The sequence below is a fragment of the Eleutherodactylus coqui genome, chromosome 5, assembly GCF_035609145.1.
Source record: "Eleutherodactylus coqui strain aEleCoq1 chromosome 5, aEleCoq1.hap1, whole genome shotgun sequence".
Classification (NCBI taxonomy): domain Eukaryota; kingdom Metazoa; phylum Chordata; class Amphibia; order Anura; family Eleutherodactylidae; genus Eleutherodactylus; species Eleutherodactylus coqui.
This window is the reverse complement of record NC_089841.1, coordinates 144,813,602-144,839,441: the sequence shown is the minus strand read 5'-3', so window position 1 is coordinate 144,839,441 and position 25,840 is coordinate 144,813,602. Positions and strand designations below refer to the sequence as shown.

At 47.6% G+C, this 25,840-nt stretch overlaps 1 protein-coding gene across 1 annotated transcript in view; it reads right to left on the bottom strand.

Annotated features, from left to right (window-relative positions):
* RFLNA (refilin A) overlaps positions 1-24,457 on the bottom strand; it is a 54,031-nt gene extending 29,574 nt beyond the window's left edge. The window contains exons 1-2 of the mRNA XM_066603364.1: positions 24,336-24,457; positions 18,980-19,327 (exon numbers count right to left, since the gene is read on the bottom strand). Of these exons, the coding sequence (XP_066459461.1) occupies positions 18,980-19,198 (219 nt within the window). The 5' untranslated portion in view covers positions 19,199-19,327; positions 24,336-24,457. The remainder of the gene's footprint in view (positions 1-18,979; positions 19,328-24,335) is intronic.
* Positions 24,458-25,840: the final 1,383 nt, after the last annotated feature.

Below are 25,840 nucleotides of genomic sequence, written 5' to 3'. Positions count from 1 at the left end.
CTTCAAGACCCCCAAAGGTCCTTATTAGGGCCACTGATAGCTGTGTGTTGGCTGCTGTTAGCAGTGGCAATTATTTTTTTTTCTCAAAATCGCCTCTGCAGAGCGTTGCACCTGGCATTAGGGACAGAAGTGTTGGATAGGCAGGGAGAGTGTTAGGAGTGAGTGTAGCCTTCAAGAACCTCAACGGTCCTTTCTAGGGCCATATTTAACCGTGTGCAGTACTGTGCTGGCTGCTGTTAGCTGTGCTGCATATTTTTTTTCTTCTCAAAATCGCCTCTGCAGAGCATTGCACCCTCCATTGATACTGCAGGAAAAGAATTGTGTAGGCAGGGCCACAACACAGTTATTATTCATTGAATATACGCAGTGCGGCCTTTTGCTTGTAAAACAACTGAAAAAAATTGTATTTGTCCAGCCTCTGTCCGTCCTAAGGGCGGTGGACACGTGTCGGCTGCATGTGCAACGTTTAAAAATCAGACGCACCCAGCTACGCTTTACTGCTGGCTTCGCCATTTGCTTTCCTTAATTGGGAAAAAAATACCTGCTCTGCCAGAGTTATAATAACTCTGCTACCCTCACGTTCTGTGACACATTAGCAGGGACACAGCACAGTTATTAAACTTCTCATGTTCATTGAATATACGCAGTGCTGCCTTTTGGTGGAAAAAAACTGAAAACAAATCTATTTGTCCAGCCTCTATCCGTCCTAAGGGCTGTGGACACGTGTGAGCTGCGTGAACAACGTTGAAAAATCAGACGCACCCAGCTACGCTTTACTGCTGGCTTCGCCATTTGCTTTCCTTAATTGGGAAAAAAATACCTGCTCTGCCAGAGTTATAATAACTCTGCTACCCTCACGTTCTGTGACACATTAGCAGGGACACAGCACAGTTATTAAACTTCTCATGTTCATTGAATATACGCTGTGCTGCCTTTTGGTGGAAAAAAACTGAAAACAAATCTATTTGTCCAGCCTCTGTCCGTCCTAAGGGCTGTGGACACGTGTGAGCTGCATGAACAACGTTGAAAAATCAGACGCACCCAGCTACGCTTTACTGCTGGCTTCGCCATTTGCTTTCCTTAATTGGGAAAAAAATACCTGCTCTGCCAGAGTTATAATAACTCTGCTACCCTCACGTTCTGTGACACATTAGCAGGGACACAGCACAGTTATTAAACTTAGATTATTCATTCACTAGAGGCAGTGGGGCCTTTCGTTTTCCAAAAAGGGAAAAAATTATATTTGGCCTGCAGTCTTGCGCCAATTTATTTCCTGCCTGTGAAATCAAATCACTGGTAATACAGCATGCTGAGGGGTAGGGGTAGGCCTAGAGGACGTGGACGCGGCCGAGGACGCGGAGGGCCAAGTCAGGGTGTGGGCACAGGCCGAGCTCCTGATCCCGGTGTGTCGCAGCCGACTGCTGCGCGATTAGGAGAGAGGCACGTTTCTGGCGTCCCCACATTCATCGCCCAATTAATGGGTCCACGCGGGAGACGGTTATTAGAAAATGAGCAGTGTGAGCAGGTCCTGTCCTGGATGGCAGAAAGTGCTTCGAGCAACCTATCGTCAACACGCAGTTTTGCGCCGTCCACTGCTGCAAATCCGAATCCTCTGTCTACTGCTCCTCCTTCCTCCCAGCCTCCTCACTCCACTACAATGACACCTGCTCAGGAGCGGGAACACTCCCAGGAACTGTTCTCGGGCCCCTGCTTAGATTGGGCAGCAGCGGTTCCTCTCCCACCAGAGGAGTTTATCGTCACTGATGCCCAACCATTCGAAAGTTCCCGGGGTCCGGGGGAAGAGGCTGGGGACTTCCGCCAACTGTCTCAACAACTTTCTGTGGGTGAGGAGGACGATGACGATCAGACACAGTTGTCTTGCAGTGAGGTAGTAGTAAGGGCAGTAAATCCGAGGGAGCAGCGCACAGAGGATTCGGAGGAAGAGCAGCAGGACGATGAGGTGACTGACCCCACCTGGTGTGCAACGCTTACTCAGGAGGACAGGTCTTCAGAGGGGGAGTCAAGGGCATCAGCAGGGCAGGTTGCAAGAGGCAGTGCGGTGGCCAGGGGTAGAGGCAGGGCCAGACCGAATAATCCACCAAGTGTTTCCCAAAGCGCCCCCTCGCGCCATGCCACCCTGCAGAGGCCGAGGTGCTCTAAGGTCTGGCAGTTTTTCACAGAGACGCCTGACGACCGACGAACAGTGGTGTGCAACCTTTGTTGCGCAAAGCTCAGCCGGGGAGCCAACACCAACAGCCTCACCACCACCACCATGCGCAGACATATGATGGCCAAGCACCCCGCAAGGTGGGACGAAGGCCGTTCAGCGCCTCCGGTTTGCACCCCTGCCTCTCCCCCTGTGCCCCAACCTGCCACTGAGATGCAACCCCCCTCTCAGGACACAGGCACTACCGCCTCATGGCCTGCACCCACACCCTCATCTCCGCTGTCCTCGGCCCCATCCAGCAGTGTAGTTCAGCGCACCGTCCAGCCGTCGCTTGCGCAAGTGTTCGAGCGCAAGCGCAAGTACGCCGCCACGCACCCGCACGCTCAAACGTTAACCGTCCGCATAGCAAAATTCATCAGCCTTGAGATGCTGCCGTATAGGGTTGTGGAAACTGAGTCCTTCAAAAGTATCATGGAGGCGGCGGCCCCGCGCTACTCAGTTCCCAGTCACCACTACTTTTCCCGATGTGCCGTCCCAGCCCTGCACGACCACGTCTCCCGCAACATTGTACGCGCCCTCACCAATGCGGTTACTGCCACGGTCCACTTAACTACGGACACGTGGACAAGCACAGGCGGGCAGGGCCACTACATCTCCCTGACGGCACATTGGGTGAATTTAGTGGAGGCTGGGACAGAGTCAGAGCCTGGGACCGCTCACGTCCTACCCACCCCCAGAATTGCGGGCCCCAGCTCGGTGCTGGTATCTGCGGAGGTGTATGCTTCCTCCACTAAAGCACCCTCCTCCTCCTCCTCTGTCTCGCAATCAAGATGTGTTAGCAGCAGCATGTCGCCAGCAGTCGGTGTCGCGCGGTGTGGCAGCACAGCAGTGGGCAAGCGTCAGCAGGCCGTGCTGAAACTACTCAGCTTAGGCGATAAGAGGCACACGGCCCACGAACTGCTGCAGGGTCTGACACAGCAGACCGACCGCTGGCTTGCGCCGCTGAGCCTCCAACCGGGCATGGTCGTGTGTGACAACGGCCGTAACCTGGTGGCGGCTCTGCAGCTCGGCAGCCTCACGCACGTGCCATGCCTGGCCCACGTCTTTAATTTGGTGGTTCAGCGCTTTCTGAAAAGCTACCCACGCTTGTCAGACCTGCTCGTAAAGGCGCGCCGCCTCTGCGCACATTTCCGCAAGTCCCACACGGACGTTGCCACCCTGCGCACCCTGCAACATCACTTTAAGCTGCCAGTGCACCGACTGCTGTGCGACGTGCCCACACGGTGGAACTCTACGCTCCACATGTTGGCCAGGCTCTATGAACAACGTAGAGCTATAGTCGAATACCAACTCCAACATGGGCGGCGCAGTGGGAGTCAGCCTCCTCAATTCCTTTCAGAAGAGTGGGCCTGGTTGGCAGACATCTGCCATGTCCTTGGTAATTTTGAGGAGTCTACCCAGGTGGTGAGCGGCGATGCTACAATCATTAGCGTCACCATTCCTCTGCTATGCATCTTGAGAAATTCCCTGCAAACCATAAAGGCAGCTGCTTTGCGCTCGGAAACGGGGGCGGGGGAAGACAGTATGCCGCTGGATAGTCAGGGCACCCTCCTGTCTATTTCTCAGCGCGTACAGGAGGAGGAGCATGAGGAGGATGAGGAGGAGGGGGAAGAGACAGCTTGGCCCGCTGCTGACGGTACACCGGCTGATTGCCTGTCATCCTTTCAGCGTGTATGGCCTGAGGAGGAGGAGGAGGAGGAGGAGGAGGAGGAGGAGGAGGAGGAGGAGGATCCTGAAAGTGATCTTCCTAGTGAAGACAGCCATGTGTTGCGTACAGGTACCCTGGCACACATGGCTGACTTCATGTTAGGATGCCTTTCTCGTGACCCTCGCGTTGCACGCATTCTGGCCACAACGGATTACTGGGTGTACACACTGCTCGACCCACGCTATAAGGAGAACCTGCCCACTCTCATTCCCGAAGAGGAAAGGGGTTCGAGAGTGTTGCTATACCACAGGACCCTTGCGGACAAGCTGATGGTAAAATTCCCATCCGACAGCGCTAGTGGCAGAAGGCGCAGTACCGAGGGCAAGGTAGCAGGGGAGGTGCGGAGATCGAGCAGCATGTACATCCCAGGCAGTGCAACAGTCTTTAAGGGCCTGGCCAGCTTTATGGCTCCCCACCAAGACTGTGTCACCGCTCCCCAGTCAAGGCTGAGTCGGCGGGAGCACTGTAAAAGGATGGTGAGGGAGTACGTAGCCGATCGCACGATCATCCTCGGTGACGCCTCTGCCCCCTACAACTACTGGGTGTCGAAGCTGGACACGTGGCCTGAACTAGCGCTGTATGCCCTGGAGGTGCTTGCTTGTCCTGCGGCTAGCGTCTTGTCGGAGAGTATGTTTAGTGCGGCTGGGGGAATCATCACAGATAAGCGTAGCCGCTTGTCAACCGACAGTGCCGACAGGCTAACACTCATCAAGATGAACAAAGGCTGGATTTCCCCAGACTTCTGTTCTCCACCAGCGGACAGCAGCGATACGTAAGCAATACGTAGGCTGCACCCGCGGATGGAAGCTACGTTCTCTCTCACCATCCAAAACGGGGACATTTCTGCTTCATCAATCTGTGTCTAATATTCCTCCTCCTCCTCCTCCTGCTCCTCCTCCTGAAACCTCACGTAATCACGCTGAACGGGCAATTTTTCTTAGGGCCACAAGGCTCACTCAAATAATTTTTCTCAACAATTTTTAAAAGTTTCAATGCTCTTAAAAGCGTTGAAACTTTAACTTGAACCAATTTTTCGTTACACTGGGCTGCCTCCAGGCCTAGTTACCACTTAAGCCACATTAACCAAAGCAATTAATGGGTTTCACCTGCCCTCTTGGCTGGCCATGGCCAATTTTTGGGATGTACATTAGTACTGTTGAAACAGCAATTTTTGTGGGCCCTCGCCTACAGTGTAATCAAATAAATTTTTAGCCCACCTGCATTAAGCACGACATTACTACCTCAGCTGTGTTGGGCAATGCAATGGGATATTTCTATGTACCGCCGGTGGGTTCCAGGGAGCCACCCATGCTGTAGGTGCACACGAAGTGTAACCTACATGTGTCCACTTGTAAAGAACCCCAGTCAGACTGGGGCATGCAGTGTGGGCCGAAGCCCACCTCTATTACGCACGACATTACTACCTCAGCTGTGTTGGGCAATGCAATGGGATATTTCTGTGTACCGCCGGTGGGTTCCAGGGAGCCACCCATGCTGTCGGTCGACAGGGACTTCACAATAGGGAGTTGTACCTGCCTGTGTCTATGAATTAAAAAGCCCGGTCTAACTGGGGTATGCAGACACCTTGACAGAATGAATAGTGTGTGGCACATAGGTTCCCCATTGCTATGCCCACGTGTGCAGCTCCTGATGGCGGTGGCACAGGATTCTATTTCTCATTGCTTCTGTACAGCATTGTGGGCTATCGCCCCGCCCCTTTTAAAGAGGGTCGCTGCCTAGCCGTGCCAACCCTCTGCAGTGTGTGCCTGCGGTTCCTCCTCATGGCAGACGCACTTATAAATAGACATGAGGGTGGTGTGGCATGAGGGCAGCTGAAGGCTGCGCAGGGACACTTTGGTGTGCGCTGTGGTGGTGGTGGGGGGGTTGGGCAGCATGTAACCCAGGAGAAGTGTCAGTGGAGTGTCATGCAGGCAGTGATTGTGCTTTGTTGGAGGTAGTGTGGTGCTTAGCTAAGGTATGCATTGCTAATGAGGGCTTTTCAGAAGTAAAAGTTGTTAGGAGGGGGGGGGGGGCCCACTCTTGCCGCTATTGTGGCTTAATAGTGGGACCTGTGAACTTGAGATGCAGCCCAACATGTAGCCCCTCGCCTGCCCTATCCGTTGCTGTGTCGTTCCCATCACTTTCTTGAATTGCCCAGATTTTCACACATGAAAACCTTAGCGAGCATCGGCGAAATACAAAAATGTTCTGGTCGCCCATTGACTTCAATGGGGTTCGTTGTTCGAAACGAACCCTCGAACATCGCGGGAAGTTCGTTCCGAATAACGAACACCCGAACATTTTGGTGTTCGCTCATCTCTAGCGGCTACGCTATTTATGTAGTGCAACTGCTACCCTTCACTTTGAATGGCCTGCGCGCTATGGAAATAGCTTAACTGCACCTCTGTAACTCAGTAGCGCGCTAATGTGATATGCGTTGGCAATGCAACATCAGTATACACCACTAAGGGCTATATCTGATTTTAAGTTTGAAATGTTAAAGTGCACACCTAAACCCCATATATTTCATGAAAGCAGACAACCTGCTGATCGTAGCTGTCTTGACAGGCTGTTGACAGCCATACCCACCTTCATGTAACTTTGTGACAAACACGATTTTCAAAAATCCAAAAAGGACACTAAGCTCACAAGCAACCAGAAGTTTACACAATGTAAAAATAATAGATCACGATGTGCAAAGTTCATATATACCACAATCATCTGCATCATCAAGAGCTCATGTTCTCAAAAAAGCCGAAATCAAGGTCATACAATATTTGTACATTATTCACAGATGTGTTTAAAATATCGACCACCACAAACACCCACTAGGCTACCAAAATCTATATGTTATAGAATGTCCACACAATACTCTTCATAAAAATACTATTTAATCATTTACACATGCAACCACCTCCAAGCAACTTTGTATCACACAGTCCTTAAAAATTTCCTAAAAATTAAAATTTACAACTAAAGTGCATAATCAAAATGTACCATACGAACAACTGCAAGCTCTGAGAAATTCATACATACCCCACGTGTCCGTTCACAGGTGCACGAGTCAAACAAAAGCGAAAACCGCAGGAATGCACAAACATCTCTTCAATAGCTTTTCCATCTATTGAAAATGCATTGCACTTTGCTCTCTAGTAATAATTGTCATTGCTGTGACTGTAGCATGTAACCAGTACTGTTACAGAAATGGTCCGCATATTTTATGCTAAAGATCCTGAACAGACAGGATAAGCGAATTGTAAAATGTAAAAGATAATACATTGTGTGTGTGGTGCGAGTGTTTGTGTGACTCATTTTATGCTGTGATCAGGACAATGGTAAGTGTCTAGGTCATGGAGTCAATAAATAGCCAAAATCTGGCAAATAGGGAGCGATTAGATAGGAAACTTTTCATTTTCTCACTCCTTTTCTGAAGGAAAAAAGACCCCCATATATGACAATCAGAGAGCAAGTATACTCTCCGATAAGGACAAAGGTGAGGGGTGATAACATGAATAAAAGTCCATGCTATCCTCTCCCCTTGGAAGACTTATAGTAAGGCCAAATGTCCAAGGGCAGATTTGAATTGCGGAATCCGTGCAGGAAGCATTGGGTGTCCGCACTTCGATTGATAACTGCGGATTTGATTTGCGGATGCCACGACCGAAAAAGAAATCACAGCATGCTCTATTTTACTGCTGATTCCGTGCAGATGGGCGCCGTTGATCCCTATGAAGATGAGCGGTCCGCAATACATCTGCAATTCAATGCGGATGCATTTCGATTAGTAGGCAGTTACCTCTCTGGCTGCTTAGAGACCAAGCAGGGAGATGGGGAGGAGGGGGAAGGCAGGGACCTTGGCACTTGCAATTTTTTTTACGCACGGACGATCCGCAGTGCATCCGCATACATCCGCACACGAAAAAAAACGCATTCCACGATCGCTGGCAAGCATTTTAAAATGATTTTCGCTTGTGCCATGGACATAAGGCCTAAGGGCGCCAACCCACTGGCGATTTTTTTCCCTGCGAAATTCGCAGCATTTTTTTCTCTGCAGTGGTCTATGGGACTTGTAATGTTAAAATCGCGAAATCGCGATTTTGCACGATCGCGATTTTAACATTACAAGTCCCATAGACCCCTGCAGGGAAAAAAAATCGCCAGTGGGTGGGCGCCCTAAGGGTGACTACCCACTGGCGTTTTTTTTTCCTTTGCGTTTTGCGTTTTTTCTCAAGAGCAATTAGTTTTGAATGTGTTCCTGTCCACTGGCGTTTTTTTTTTCGGTCCGTTGCGTTTTTTAACATAGGAACTGTCAGTTGCATATGTGTCCTTATTTTTCTCGTAATGCACCCATGAATGTCAATGGAAATGGCGTGAAAAAGCCGCGAAAATGCCGCGAAAACGCCGCAAAAAACGCGCGGAAGACGCGCCAAAAACGCTGCATTTTTCACGCACGGAAATCGCAAACGCCAGTGGGTGGGCGCCCTAAGGGTGTTTTTTTCTCAGCGATAATCGTTCCGCAGGTTGGGAATCATTCCTATCAGATTCTTGGCTTTAAAATATGACCAACATTGATAATCACCATCTATGAAGCAAGGACATATCTCATACACTCTGAAGTGCTACTGTGCATGGACTTCGCACAGAAGTCTTTAGCCGGGAGAGGGTTAATACAGGACAAAATCCTCCTGGCTTTAAAAACAGCTGTTTGACACTACATAATGTTATTTAGTCTGGGGCCTAAAAGTACTCCCAGATTCTTTTTTGTGAGTGATTCTCCCAGTTTTACTTCCCGAGTAAATATGGTGCATGCAGATTACTGGTACACAGATAACATTACACTGAACCACATATCCTCAGGATAGGTCATCAATAGAGGATTGACAGGGGTCCACAGCTCAGGATCCCCACTGATCAGCTAATTCCTGACACCACTATCAGTATGGACAGGGCAGGAAGCAGACTGCGCCGTCTGTAATGGAGCGGCCCGGTTTGGTAGCGCAGGCGCAATGCCCATTGAATTTAATGAGAGCTGCACCTGCACTACCTAACCAGTCCACTGCAGTACGGATGGTGTAATCTGCTTCCTCAGCTGTCAATACTGACAGCGGTGCTGGGAATCAGCTGATCGGAGAGAATCCCAAGCAACGGACCCATCCTAAAAGGCAGACCCAGCCGATCATTTATTCATGCCCCATCCAGAAAATAGGTCAAATGAAAAGAATGTCTGGAGTCCCAAACAACCTCTCTAAATAATAGTGGGCCCAGCACTGATTCTTAGGGTACATAACATACACTCATTGTAAAAAAAAAAGCCAAGCCACCTAGGTGTTGTTGGAGTCGAATAAAACTTTCTATGTGTGATTGTAAAATTGTTATAAATAAGCGATTACAATAGCAGAGCAAATTATTGCGGAAAGCTGAACACTTGAAGGGAGGCTCTAGTATCCTGTTGTGCCGCCTCTAGCTTGGACGCAAGCGTGATACGGACGATTCTCCGCTCGTGGGCAGCAATTCGCAGCATGCAAATTACCACAATTCTTCAGATAGGTTGACAGCGGAGATCCATCTGCCGGCTCCTGCTCCCGGGCGGCGGCTCTCCGCCGTGGGATACCGCAACGCCTGTGGACAGGCAGCCTTAGGGTGGATTAACACAGGTTAGCGTGATATCAGTTCACGAAACTTGGACTGATGTCACACTTCTGAAGCCGCATTCAGGCGAGCGTATGAGTATTTGCAGGCACATGAGTGCAGTGTTTTTGCAAAAGGAACATTGGTTTTTTGCAAGTGTATCGGTGTATTTAACTGTACTTTTTTCGCATGCCAAAAGAATAAAAGCACCAAAGCTTCCAGCCATTAAAATGGCTAATTAGTCTAATGAATTCAAGATGTGTTCTTTTTCCTGCACAATTATGCGGCTTTTAATGCATCTCTTAGCATATTTTGCGTTCATTTGCGCATCTCCATTGACTTTTATGGGGATGTTTGGGGTGCAAATGCACAGGAAAATACAGCATGCTATGGGCTTGCAGTGACATGATCCAGGGGACATCGGTGAGGAGAAGATGCAGGAAGAAGAAGGCCTGGAGAAGAATGCCTGGAGAAGAATAGGCAAGTATAGAATTTATGACAGAATAAGAATTGCCCAGAACTAGGAAATGCTATAATTTTTCTATCTGGGAGGACTGGTCGACCAGGCAGGAAAATAAATAAATAAATAAAAATCGCTTGAAATTAAGGTGTTGTATTCACATGCGAGTTCCGTGTATATCATAAACAGACAGAACTTGCGTGTGAAAATTGCCCGTGTGGATGTACCCTTAGTGAAAAGGTGGCAACTAGAGATGAGCGAACGTACTCGTAATGAGTACTTACGCACCCGAGTACCGCCATTTTCGAGTACTTCAGTACTCGCGCGTAAAGATTCGGGGGGCGCCGGGGGGCGGGGAGAGGCGCGGCGGTGCGGGGGGTAGCAGCGGGGAACAAGGGGGAGCCCTCTCTCCCTCCCCCCCCCCCCCCCCCACTCCCCGCCGCAACCCCCCGCGCCGCCACGGCGCCCCCCGAATTTTTTCGCCCGAGTACGGAAGTACTCGAAAATCGCGGTATTCGGGCGAAAAAGGGGCGGGGCCGAGCATGTTCGCTCATCTCTAGTGGCAATTCCTCTTGCTCCTGTGTCATGTGGAAACCCAGACCAGGTTTGCAGGTTGGAACCCAAGTTCGGAAATAATAATCTAGGAATACAAGTACATATATGGAATTGAAAATGAACTTACTCACTACATACAGCTGAGCAGTACATGGGTGTGTTGAGGGTTTCAATGACATAACCATCTGAACTTTAATAACACTGATCACTTAACTGAAGTCCATATTTTTAATTATTTTTTTTATTCTGAAAACAGAAAATGCCCTCTTTTCAGTCTCGGTGGTTGCCATCTAGTCATTATATTAGTTGACTGCAAATAGGAAAACATAGTCACTATATATTAATACAAGGTACCGTAAATGAGGACTCATTGTGAGCCCTGGTTTCCTTTCCCTTTGTTATTCTGAAGTAAGGGGACATAGACCTGCGCAGAAGAGCTCTACTTTCCTTAAAACCAGTAAGACATTCAGATGCTGTGGTTCAGTTGGGTTTTTGCTTCAGTGTTTGCAAAACCACAGCCAAAACGCTGTCTCAACTGTAATATATGAATAAGGCTGCCTGTCGAAGGGCGTCGCGGTATCTCCGCCGCGGGATACCGCAACGCCCTTGGACAGGAGATCCGCCGCCCGGGAGCAGGAGCCAGCAGACGGATCTCTGCTGTCTGCGGTCTCTGACAGATAGGCTGACCGCGAAGAATCGAGGCAAATCGCAGCATGCTGCAAATTGCCGCCTGCGAGCGGAGAATCGCAATGATCCTCCGATCGTGGACAGGGGGGAAGCGCTCTCCATAGCGACGCGGCCAATAATCCGGCCGCGGGGAACGCAATTCGAACCCGCCCGTGGACAGGCAGCCTTAGGCCTTACAGTAAACACGTTGGAGGCCCCATTCCAAATTTTGCTACTAGGTCTCAGGAGTGCTTGTTAAAGGGGAGAATAATATTGATGATCTATCCTCAGGACCTGACTGATCAGCTGAGCATGCACATGCCGTCAGTGCCGCAAATACACAGAAGTCGGAGCAAAAGCAGCGGAAGTCTCTGCACCAACCTCTGTGTAGTGGACGGCGCTTGTAACTGCAGCGACGGTTCTCATTGAAATCAACGTGAGCCGTGCCTGGAGTTACAAGCACCAGCCACTACATAGAGGATAGGTCATCAATAGTATTCTCCCTGAAAAAACCCTTTAAGTCATACATCTCCATTTACAAAATGCATATTTTAGTACAAATGGTCTTTCTAACCATCAGCTTACAGGGAACCAGTCGTGTTGGAAATGCAGTCAGATCTACAAGCATCATGTTATACAGCAGGAGGAGCTGAGCAGATTAATATAGGGTTTTATGGGGAAAGATTCAGTGTAACTTGTATTTTATTCATTTAGATCTCTGCACATTCTGAGCTGAACAGTCCAATGGGCGGAGCTATTAGTGATTGATAGCAGTCTGTGCAGGACTATACATAGAAAAGAGCTGTCAGTCACTGATAGGACCTCCCATGGGACTGTTCAGCTCAGAATGAGCAGAGATTTAAATAAAATACAAGTTACCCTGAATCTTTCCCCATAAAACTATATAACAATCTGCTCAGCTCCTCCTGCTCTATAACATGCTGCCTGCAGTTTGGACATTATATTCATTCTGACAGGTTCCCTTTAGTAATGGACCTCATACATCACCCACAACATTAAAACCACTGACAGGTGAAGCGACTAATATTGATTATACTGTGACAAGGGTGCCCAGCAAAGGGCAAGTCAGTCAGTTCCGAAAGTTACAGGCATAAAGATATGAGCAACTTTAGCAAGGCCCAAATTATACGGTGATCACAGTATGCAGTGCTTAGAACTCAAGGCTTATTTATGTGTCTGGGCATGCAAGGCCAGCCGCCTGGTCTGATCTCACAGAAAAACTACTGTAGCACAAATTGCTGAAAAAGTTAATGCTGGCTATTATAAAAAAAGGTGCCAGAAAACACAGTGCATCGCAGCATATTGGGCTATGTAGCTGCAGCCCAATCAGAAAGCCCATGCTAACCCCTACCTATCACTAAAAGTGGCTACAATAGGCATGTGAGCATCAAGAAGTAGACTAGACTATAGAGCAATAGAAGTTGGCTTGGTCTGAGGAGTCACATTTTCCTTTATATCCTGTAGATGGCTGGGTGCATGTGTGTCACTGACCTGATTAAAAAGGTGGTGCCAGGATGCACTATGGGAAGATGACAAGCTGGAGTAGGCATTGTGGGGCTCAGGTAATGTTCTGCTGGGAAACATTGGGTCGTGACCAGGGGCGTAACTATAGGAGATGCCGGGGATGCGGTTGCTCCTGGGCCCAGGACACTTAGGGGGCCCATAAGGCCCATCTCCTCCATACAGTAAGTCTAATACTATAAATAAAGCATTATAGTTGGGGGCCCTGTTACAGATTTTGCATTGGGGCCCAGGAGCTTCAAGTTACGCCTCTGGTCGTGACATTTATTTGGATGGTACTTTAATAAATACCACCTACCTAAACATTGTACAGTCCAAGAACACTCCTTAATGACAAAGGTACTCCCTAATAGCAGTGGCCTCTTTCAGCAGGATAAGACAGTCCGTCACACTGTAAAACTGTTCAGAAATGATTTGAGGAACATGGAAAAAGAGTTTAAGTTTTTGCCGTGGCCTCCAAATTCCCCAGATATTAAATGTATCAAGCATCTGCAGAATATGCCAGAAAACACATTCAATCCATGGAGGCTTCAAAAATCTTAAAGAAGCTTAAAGAATCTGCTTCTAACATCTTGGTGCCACATACCATAGGACACCTTGAGAGGTCTTGTGGAAGCCATACCTCGACAGATCAGAGCTTGTGTGGTGGCACAAGGAGGATCTACACAATGTATGTGGCCGGTCGGTGCATATCAACAGCAACATTCTATAAACTGCATTGGAAAACTGAAACGCGTTGTCGCTGCAAATGCCATCACTTATTTTCAAATACAAAGTGTCAGGGAATGTAGGAAATTTATGGAATTGGTTGCGCTCCAACCAAAAAAAGTCATAGGGTGGGGGATTTAAACCACAGTAAGAAATTAGAGATTTACACTGTAGGTAATAGACGTCCATTAAAGTCATATGCTTTGGATGTACTGTAATTTGAGTCTGTGAAGAATGGCTGTAAATTGCCCTTTGAATAGATCTATTACACAGAATCACAAAATAACTTCTCAGTAATGTGACACGGCTCCTGAAGGACACAATCCGCTACAGACAAGACAAGAAATAGTGCTGAAAACAAGTGATGGAAATGTCATCAAACTAGATTTAAATATCACATGTCTGTTTGCCATTGTGATCACATACTTTTCATATTTTCACCTCATGTCTTCCTGTTTGCTGTCCCAATGACAGTGCTCAGAGAAGCCCAGTGTGTAAAGCTGTGCACCCGGCTTCTCTAACAGGACAGCATCATAGTGCTGGACAAACAAGCGCTCGGAAGACTTGGTGTACCTTATTGCTCAGCGGTCCAACATGGAATAAAGATCTGTTCAGAAGAAAAGTCTCTGCTTAGTTCTCCAAAGAACTTCAAATTGCAAAACTCTAATATAATCATCTCCAAAAATAAATGAAAGAAGATACTTTACATTCCGCTGCTGAAATCAGGAAATTGATCACGTGTTGCTTATCAAAATAACATCCTAATGTGAACTAATGTGCAAGTTGGTCCGCAGCCTGCTTTATAGCATTATCACACTGTACACGAGAAGGTCATGTGAAAAACATCAGCGTTAGCTTTATCTGAAACTTCTGGAGTCTTTCTCTTCAGGTGGTCATGTGGTCTCAGTTCTAACCAGCTCAGATTTATGCGTCTTCAAATTAGTCCGTTTCTCAGTCAGCATAAGGCTGGATTCGCACAAACGTATATCGGCTCGGTTTTCACGCCGAGCTGATATACTTCCTCCTCATCTGCAGGGGGTGGCGGAATGGAAGAGCCAGGAACAGGAACTGAGCTCCCGCCCCCCTATGCCTCCTCTCCACCCCCTCTCCGCCCCTCTGCACTATTTGCAATGAAAGGAGGCGGGGCTAAGTTCCCCAAATTAGCCCTGCCCCCACCCCGCCTCTCCCCATTGCAAATAGTGCAGAGGGGCGGGAGCTCAGTTCCTGCTCCTGGCTCTTCCATCCTCCCCCCCCCCCTGCAGATGAGGACGACGTATATCGGCTCGGCGTGAAAACCGAGCCGATATACGTTCGTGTGAATCCAGCCTGAGGGTGAAGTCACACAAACGTATATCGGCTCGGTTTTTACGCCGAGCCGATATACGTTGTCCTCGTGTGCAGGGGGGGAGGGGATGGAAGAGCCAGGAGCAGGAACTGAGCTCCTGGCCCCCTCTCCGCCCCTCTGCACTATTTGTAATGGGAAGAGGCGGGGTGGGGCTAAGTTCTGAGAATTAGCCCCGCCCCCGTCCCACCTCTCCCCATTGCAAATAGTGCAGAGGGGCGGAGAGGGGGCGGGAGCTCAGTTCCTGCTCCTGGCTCTTCCATCCTCCCTCCCACTGCACACGAGGACAACGTATATCGGCTCGGCGTGAAAACCGAGCCAATATACGTTCGTGTGACTTCACCCTAAAGCTGGTCTCATATGAACGAGTCGGATTCCGCATGCGGGAGCCTTCAATGGAACCCGAGCCTGTGCCCGGCCAGCGTCCATGCATACCTGAATTATCTGTACTGTGGATGGTCCGCACTTGAGAAAGTGGGGTAAAGCAGCAACTAATTCCCACTATGACATACCGAAGGCTATACAAAAATATCCCAAAATTAATCCTGTAACCACTAGGGTTTTGAGTTTGGGATATCAAGACCGTTTTGCAGAAACAGGATAGTTGAAGAGTACAGGGTCCATACACCAGGCCTGGCTATTAGCTATGCAAACCTATGCATTTTGCCACAAGCATTCTAACATTTGTGAAACACTAGGCAAGCTGATGATAAATTTACACATGACAATTCTTCTACACTATTCATTCACAATGGCAATATAGTCATTAGATCATGGCCGCATGGCGCTTTGAGAACAGGTACACAGATAGGATCATAGGAATAGGAATATAAAAAAACTATTCAAGCATATAGAGGCACGTGAAAAAGTGTTACCTTTCACGCAACGAACCTTAAATGGGTTTTCCAGGATAACACTATTGATGATCTACCCTTGCAATTACAAGCACTAGCCACTACACAGAGGTCGGAGCAGCAGTTTCCGCTTTGACTCCAGTGTATACCGGCGCTGTCAGCAGGCGCCACATGTCCTAAGGATAGGTCATCAATAGTATTTTCGCAGAAGACCCCTTTAACGAATGGAGAAAGTTTATAGAATACCTTCCAACATTTGGAGGATCAAAGAGGGACACTTAAAGGGCTTCTCCGGGATAATAGCAACGGGAGTTTCGTGACCGGCTGATGAAACTGGCATAGACGGCCACAATGCTCAGAATGTCATCTGTAGCGCAGTGACCCGATTTGATATTGTAGCTCTTTCGCATTCACTTCAATGGGAAGTAGCTGCAGTACCACACATAACCACTGTGCTATGTATGGCGTCCTGAACATTATGGCCATTTCACAGCAGTTTCTCATTAGCACTTTGCTGGGGTCCCAAACAGCAGACCCCCGCTGATCTGATACTGATGACTTATCCTGAGAATAGGTCATCATTAGTATTTTCATAGAAAAACCCTATAAACTATACTTTTACCATTTGGAATGAATCATTTTATGCATTCACACTCAGCAACTCTCATTAGCAGCACTTGGAATATTAAAAATACTTGCTACATTTAAAGAAACCTGAACCATTGGTGACTCTCTAATTACCTTGGTACTAGATCACATACCATTTCCTGTTATATATATGCATTATTCACAAAATATACACTGCATGTTACTGAACAACAAACTCACAAGTACTCTGCTGCCAACACAGGAGTTTGCTACCCAGAGACATTTCAGACATAAACACTTCCCATGTGCCTCAGATTAAATAACCATCTCTTTTCATCTAGTGCATGGGGAATGCCAGTAAGAAATTAACATTAAGCAGAGCTTCACTAATGAATAGCATTAACTACTTTATATGTAAATTCTGAAAAAAAGAGTTAAACAGCAGAGTTGCTTCATTTTAGTTAACCCCAGAAAGGCCTCTCTCACACAGACATTAGCAGAAATGCAGCGTTTAACGCTGCGTTTACTGCGGTTTCAGCAGCTCTGGCATGCATTTTGCCAGCTTTTTGGCTGCGTTTTTAGCAGAAAAAAAAAATAATACACACCTAGCAGGTACAGTCTAGGTGCCCGCCGCTGGTCTCTGGAGCTCTAAGCACCATCTATTGATAGGCCATCTATTGCTCATGACAGGGATTGAAATCCCTGCCTCCAGCAATAGATTGCTCTGATTGGTTCAGGAGCCAGCGCTCCATGAACCAATCACAGGCATTCAACATATGTGTGTATGTAAGTATGTGTATATATATATATATATATATATATATATATATATATATACACATACATACATACACACACACACACACACACACACACACACACACACACACACGCACGCACGATAGAGCTGATGGAGACAGTTGAGTACAGCACACAGCTATTTCCATCAGCCTGATACATTGAATGAAGCGCAAATCATAAAATCATAGAGTTGGGTAAAGGACTTCCAGGGTCATTGGGTCCAACCCCGTGCTAAAGGCAGGATTCACTAAATAATACCAGACTGATATTTGTCCAGTCTTTGTTTGAAAACTTCCATTAAAGAAGAACTCACCACCTTCTGTGGCAACCTATTCCACTCATTGATCACCCTAACTGTCAGAAAGTTTTTTTTCAGTTTTCAGTCCTGCGTCGGTCATTGAAATAAATGGGCAGTGGTTTCAGCACTGCTGAAAATGCGGCACAACTTGGTGCAGCGCTTTTGGCAGCGTTAACCGCACACCGATTTTCAGGGGAGTGGACTTGAAATATAAGCCCTACCCCGAAAATCAGCCCTAGCTACACTAGATGGAACAAAAAGCAATACTCACCCAGTAGGTGCCTGCCGGGTCCCTGCCGCTGCGCAAAATGCTGGCATAACACAAGCCAGCGCTGCTGAAACCGCAGTAAACGTAGCATTGAAAAATGCTGCATTTCTGCAAACGCCTGTGTCAGGGAAGCCTTAGACTGGCTTCACACTGGCAAGGGCGATATTGCTCTCGCAATCAATGTGAGACCCATGGATGCAAGGCGTTTTCATGTAAAAAAAGATTGGCATCAGTGCTGGGAATCCCCCCAGCTGCAGCTGTGAGGGATTCCCCCAGCTGAGGCTGAAAGGGATTCCCCCCGTGACAGTAATGCAGAGGATTGTACATTTCTACCATTGCTTTCAATGGGGCTGGCGCTGCTGCCGCCGACCCCGTTGATAACAGTGGGTGAAAGATAGAACATGCTGCAATTTTTTTTACACAACATCACATGAGTAAAAACATTGCAAATGGGAATGAAACCATTGAAAATCATTTGTTTCATAATTATTTTCGCTCGCTATTGTATTGCACGAAAATCGCGCCAGTGTGAAGCCAGCCTTAGAGTGTCCCATTTCCATTGGGCAGTGTGCATTTGGCAGATGTTACCACTCAATATAACTATGACATAAAGGAGGGGGTATAATCAGTCCAAGAGGCAGTCAAAATCTTCTTCTGCAAGGGACAGAAGTGGAAGGATATACTCTTAAAGGGTGTATTGCCTTGAAGAAGCTCGAGGATATGAGATATTCATGTGGTCTCCGATTTTCTGTGGATCTAATTAATTCAAGGTTGCATTTGCATTATATAATGAATTATATAGCTGGCATGGGTGTGCTCTTTATTACAGATGTTGATGAACTGGCACTGAACATGCCAGGCTACAAATACAAATATGCATTTGAAGTTTTCCTTGTTACAGTAATTACAAACCATTAACACTAAGCTCTCCACATTCTGTTCCTCATCCACACGTCACTGACAAATAAACAATAGGTACAAATGTGTTCTTCATCCACACAAGAAATATGCAAAGACATTACAGAAGACAGTTTCTGCACAAAGCATCCAAATAACTAATTTTGTACATTTTAGAGGGAAGTTATGACAGAAAAAAATTGAAGGATTAGTAAATCTCTTATCTCCTACATGAAACCCTCAAGTGCATTCTATGACATACATTAACCCCACCCTGCGATCATTACCATGCTCTAATAGGGTGTAAACACAATGCAATACAAGCTAAAAAGCCATGAACAAGTTATCACAAGACACATCCTTAGAATATGGGAATAGAAGAATGCAAGTGCAATTGAATAAACAGTTTGCTATGAATGCAAGAATAAAGTACATACCACTTTTCCCTCTCTAGTTTCCTTCTTGTAGGCATATCCTGGGTATTGTGTTGGTGTAATGCTGCCCTCAGGTCTGCTTTCAGTAATGCCAGGAGAGATAGAATAGAAAGGAGGACTGGGGCTTGGTGGGAGGCCAGAATCCGGACTATCCAACAACCCTTCCCGATTCTTCTCCTTCAAACTGTCTTCCATCCCTTGTAAATTCAGATGTCCTACCATGTCTGGCCGAGCCTCGGTCAAGTCCCAGGAAAACCTGATCCAATTTCTGTTTATTTCTTGAATTCACAGATCAGATGCAATTCTGAGATCTTCCCACTGTGCACATGCAAAGCACCCTCAGATCAGACCCTAGGTTAAGAATAAATTAATATTAAAAACGGAGAAAGTATACCAATGGCCACCATTGTTTATATACATTTGTCAGATCTACAGAAGCCTTACACCCCCTGTAAAACAATACCCTCGCACTGAGTAGTAGTGATGCAACACGGCGGCTCTACTCTTCTATAAACTAATACGTTATCTATTCTGCAACCAAATGATTCAGCTCTCACCATGAATGAAATGCTGCTTCCTTGAAATAGCATCTAAGGAAGAGTTCAAAGTCGGAAGATTTCCTCATTTCAATTTTTCCATCTTCAAGCAGTGTGACAGTTCTGAAGGTGCCACCAGGGAGGAACCTGGGCTTTCAGAGCGGATTGTCTTTATAACAAATATACAACACTACATGCCATATTGCTTTGGTCTGGTATTTGTAGAATCTTTGTATTACTCCCGAGCCAGAAGCCCTGCAGGGCCTGAAGTTTAGGTGGAAGCTCAGTGCTCAGAAGAACAATTTAAACTTTGTCCTGCTCTGTGGTCAAGAAGTCATCTGCAGATAAAGCACATCTTTACTCCAACGTCTAACTACAGAATCCTTCTTCACTCTGTTCTAGTTGTGTTTGATTCCTGTGTTAGCCAGTTATGTTCTTGACCAAAAATATTTGCAGTAAACTAAGTTGCTAGTTTGCAGTAACCATTTTAGCTGCTATGGAACTACTATTTAGTCACACTGTCACTGAGACTTCATAGATACCTCTCCGTCTCCTATCTACATCCATAATGTTAGACTAACCAGAAAACACACTAGTTGTGTTTTCCTCTTTTAATATGGCATCCTGATGGATGACGCCACATGAGCTTTTATAGTATGTTTTAAACTAAGTTCACATCACGGATTCGCCTATATTTACAGTGGAAATGGCGGCAGAAATCCAAGACTGACAGCTGGAGTTCTGCCATGGATGTGCAGTGGATGTGTCAGTGGGGTCAAACAAGAATTAACCCTATTCAATAGGGCTAAACTGAATGTAGCAAATCTATGGCTTTTTCGTGCAAAATCTACAGATGACTTTTTTTTTGGCATGGATTTTTTTCAGTTGCATGTGAACGGGAGAGTAAAATACCCTATTACTTGCATAAGATGCATAAGATGCAGAATGCTAGCAGATTCAATGTAGATTTTGCCACAGAATTTACCCCAAAATCCACATGAAAACCAACACGTGTGAACATACCTTAAGGCCTCAATCACACAATAGTTTGCAGAAACGCAGCGTTTTTTCTACACTGCGTTTACTGCGGTTTCAGACCGGATCCAGCAGCGCTAGCATGCGTTATGCCAGTATTTTGGCTACGTTTTTAGCACAGCTAAAAAGATAGCCAAGGAAGCTGAAAAAAAAAGCAATACTCACCTAGCAAGTGCCGTCAGGTCCCTCCCGCTGATCTCTGGCACTGCTTCAGGCTTCCCCTGCACTGACAGATCATCTACCGTATTGCTGGTAGCGAGGTTTGAGAACCCCGCCTCCAGCAAGAGATTGCTGTGATTGGTTCTCGCCGCTGGTGTATCCATGAATGCATAGGATGCATTTTGGTAAGAAGTGAACATTTCTTGCAAGGAAAAGCGCAAATAAAGAAAAACAAATAAATAACATTTAGAAAACAAATGTATTAAATAATGGAGGATGTATAATTTAAACACAACTCATACAACTTGTATATATACATTATATAAGGCTGGGCTCACACGAGCATATGGTAAAGACACAACGTTTTACCGCAGTATGGTATGGCGTACAGCTGCGTTTACTTCCTGCCCATGACAGCGTATCTCACGCATGCTGTCATGCACTGGCTTCCTGGTTTCTTCTATTGTCTCTTAGTATCATTGCATCAAAACGCCACACATATGCAATGTCTTTACGTATGTACGTGTTTTTGTATGCACACATAGAGAACAACAGGGCTCTATTGCACTATACGTGGTAAAATAAAACATGCTGTATTGATAAATACATGCAAGTGTGAGTAGAACAACAAAAGTCAATGTATTTGAATGGCTGCCATTTACCACGAATTATACACTTGTACATCGCGCGTAATGCGCAATTCGAAGATGCCATGTGAGCTCGGCCTAAAAGGTTGGGATTCCTTGAACATGTCAGGAATGATGACATTTTAAACATATTGAGGCAGAATTCATAAACATGTTTATGCTAGATTTCTGGGGTAGAAAAATTACAAGTTTTTGCACAAATCCCTTGGGTAAAAGTTTGCAACTTTTCAGCTTTTTATGTTGCCCTTGCCACTTTTGCAAAAGCAGGGCAGGGCCGTGGCCCGTCAAATTCATTATAATCTTTACCAGAAACTGGCATAAATTATAGCACAAATCCACAGCAAGTTTTATCTGATTTCAGATAGTACTGCACGGTCAGCACAGGATGCGCCAAATTTAATAACAGGCTTGCGCCTCTTATTATATTTGGTGCATCTTACTCTGTTGAACTTGTCTTAGGTAATGTCCCCTGATTCCCTTTTCACAAAAGCAGTAACAATCGTGTCCCAAGCACTCTTATAGCTAATAGCCACCAAGAATTGTTGGTAAATTTGTGTAAAAACGGATACTTAATATGTTAAAGAAGAACTCTCCCCATCTGGGGATCCACGTGCCAGGCCTGCCCCCATCTTCCTATCCCCGGCTACCTGCACCAGAAGACAATATAGGAGGTCAGGAAAAAGTTGCCACTAAATCCCTGCAATGGGAAACCTTTTTTCCTTTAATTGTTGAACATATAAATATTGATTCATTACTAGTAACCACAGATTTACACATTTTTCAAGCAACCCCTTCTTTACAATTTCTCAGTCCCCTGAGGTTCAGGTGCTCAGCTACAACTGTTCATACTATCCTGTAGCTGACTAGATGTTGGATTGTTGGCAGGGATGTGTATATGGTTATTCAACTGTTTCTTATGACACATCCATCAAATGTAATACACCAAAAAAGATGCATATCCTGCATTACAAGTGGCATGTGAACTATTACAGCCATTTGTATCTTGTTTTATGACTTATGATATATTTAAAAAATGATGCACCATAGCTTGCAATGGCTGCACAAAACTTATTATGGTTTGACAAGTATGACAGCCATGAGGTGAAAGAAGAAAAGTAAGTTTACTATGCTGGAAAGGATGCTGATTTGATACATTTTACAAATTGTATCATATTTCTGTGCCTTATCCCTATAAGACCTGTCTCATACGTATGCTTACTGCTTATTTTGCGCATGTAATACACATTACCAATCTCTCATAGACTTTAACTGTGCCTCTCACACACAGTGCAAGAAATACATGCGCAAAACAAACTGCGGCATACACTATCATGACAGATTATATGCGCATACACACCAAGATAGTGTATGGGAATTGTTGTCACGCTTGCATGCATCTCATGGCGTGCTCGCGCATGATAGATGTGCGCAGCTAATTATGCCCGTGTCAGAGAGACCTAAGGCTGTATTTACATGGGCGGTTTTCACATACGAGTTCGCTGCGACGTGTAGAGAACTTGTGCAAGTAAAGAACCCATTATTTTTAATGGGTTAATTTACACAAGTGAATTTTCGCACATACTGATTGTACAAGTTTGAAAAATGGCAGCATGTCCTATTTGGGGTGATTCCACTGCAAGAATTGTCTATTTCCTATGGAAGTGTAAAAAAAAAAAAAAATTGCATTGCACTCGAATTCCATATGAATTGCATGTGAGTGCAACGTGTTTTTTACCATTTCAACTATTGGCAACATGAAAAACGCATGTAAAGCGATGCGAATCGCGTGGTTTCAATGCTGAAACGCATTGTAGATGCATGAAAATCGCAGACAAAATGAGTGTAATATAACTGAGATTTTCTCTGCCCTAATTCGCACTCACCTGTATAAATACAGCTTCTTGTCTACAAGCGTAACTGCTAAAATCATTCCAATAACAGCAAAATACAACTCTGCTTTGCCCCTTAATTGCCTTTTCCACCCCATGAGTGCATATCTAGTTGTGCAGGTGCCTTATTGCCTTCACTGTGAGGAGACCCTGGTTGAAGATGCTGTACCAGCCAGTAAGAGGTTAACTCCGTATAATATCTCTCGGACCAGTAACCTGAGCTTGTGCAATGTTAGGGAAGCAGTGTACTGTAAACATAGGTAGACCGAATGGGAATTCCAGCCTGGGATCAATGCCCCCATTCTACTCCTTCACACAAACTGCTTTTACACTACATCAATTCAAACCATATGAAAAAGAATATCATTGTATTCATTACTTAACCCATTCTCTCCCAGAAGCACTTGTGTTACAGCTGAAGTGCCCATACATATTAGATGAACATCTGAGGAAAAGTACCAAGACGACCAATGCAGGGGTACAGTTTGGGATAGGAGTAATATTGTACAATGGTGATGGCTGTCAGAAGACTTGATAGGTTAATAACTAAAAAGTATTCATATACCCCATTCACAGATACCTCTGCATTAAGCCAGGCGGCTGGGACCCCCTGATCATAAGTTGATATCCTGTCTGATTGACAGGTCTTGGCAGAGTACTAGTGGGAAGCCCCTTTAAATGCACAGTGAATGGCTCACTTACCAGCCTGTACCTGATAATCAATGTAAGGCAGGGACTCCTGTAGTCAATACTCTGCATCTGCTGTATCCTTAACCCTTTTCTGTGTGGATCAAAGTCCAGGCTGACATGCAGGATCTCTCACTGTCACTCCACAGATTAGCCCACATAATGGAAGAATAGCATCTGTAACTACTTACAGATCTAGCAGATCAGACATGTCGGCCCATCAGTTATCCACTAGTGTCACAATACATCACTGTTCACATGCAATGCTAACAAAGAGTTAACCACAACTCTGGGCTACATCAGTACACGGCATAGTATATAGCCTGCAGAGCGGGAAGTGTGACTGGCACCAACTGTGCGGAGACTGGCAGGGCACTGACAGCTGGAGAGGGTACAGGGCACTTACTAGGCTCTGGCTTGTCCCTGCATGGAGGTGGTAGCTCCTTCCTGGGGACGTGCTGCAGGCGAGTGCTCCCTGGAGCTGCTGCTCGGAGATCTGGAGGGAATCCAGCCCATCCACTGCAGGCTGCACTGGGAGGGAGGGACGGCGGTGGAGGCGGCACAGCTGAGGTGCCGAGCGGCCTGTCACCAGCTGAAGGCGGGCAGCGAGCGTGTAATGTGGGGCTCAGTGAGGGCAGTGCCCAGTGTGTGCCCTCTGCCACAGCATGGCTGACTGGTGCCAGCTATGTCCCGGGACAATCCAGCAGTGTCCATATGCTCTGTCGCCCCGTGAGGTGGACGCTTCTCTAATTGTCATTTTTTTGATAAGGGAGGGTTATTAGGCATCCTGCTGCTGTTTCTACCAAATGTCCCCATAAGTGTAAAGAGGAGGTGGTGTGAGGGGGGCCGCTGCAGGCAATGTGAGGGGGGCCGCTGGAGGCAATGTGAGGGGGGCCGCTGGAGGCAATGTGAGGGGGGCCGCTGGAGGCGGTGTGAGGGGGGCCGCTGGAGGCAATGTGAGGGGGGCCGCTGCAGGCAATGTAAGGGGGCCGCTGCAGCGTGGGGAGGGGCGCTGCAGCAGGCGGCGTGGGGGGGGGGGGCGCTGCAGCAGGCGGCGTGGGGGGGGGGGGGGCGCTGCAGCAGGCGGCGTGGGGGGGGCGCTGCAGCAGGGGGGGCGCTGCAGCAGGGGGGGGGGGGCGCTGCAGCAGCAGGCGGCGTGGGGGGGGGGGGGGGCGCTGCAGCAGCAGGCGGCGTGGGGGGGGGGGGCGCAGCAGCAGGCGGCGTGGGGGGGGGGGGCGCTGCAGCAGGCGGCGTGGGGGGGGGGGGGCGCTGCAGCAGGCGGCGTGCGGGGGGCGCTGCAGCAGGCGGCGTGGGGGGGGGGGGCGCTGCAGCAGGCGGCGTGGGGGGGGGGGGCGCTGCAGCAGGCGGCGTGGGGGGGGGGCGCTGCAGCAGGCGGCGTGGGGGGGGGCGCTGCAGCAGGCGGCGTGAGGGGGGGCGCTGCAGCAGGCGGCGTGAGGGGGGGGCGCTGCAGCAGGCGGCGTGAGGGGGGGCGCTGCAGCAGGCGGCGTGAGGGGGGGCGCTGCAGCAGGCGGCGTGAGGGGGGGCGCTGCAGCAGGCGGCGTGATGGGGGGCGCTGCAGCAGGCGACGTGAGGGGGGGCGCTGCAGCAGGCGACGTGAGGGGGGCGCTGCAGCGGGAGGGGGGGCTGCAGCGGGAGGGGGGGGCCGCTGCAGCAGGCGGCGGGAGGGGGGGCCGCTGCAGCAGGCGTGAGAGGGGGGCTCTGCAGGCGGTGCAGCACAGTTATGCGGGCTCCTGTGTGGTAAAGTGTGGCTGGTGGAATATGGCAGAGGCCCCTTGTCGTCGAGGCCTACCACCATGACTACTACTGAGAGGAGATTCTAAAGAATAAACATGGCACACCCGGCACCTCATAAATCTTTTGCATTATGGTCGCCCAGTTTATTTAGGACGT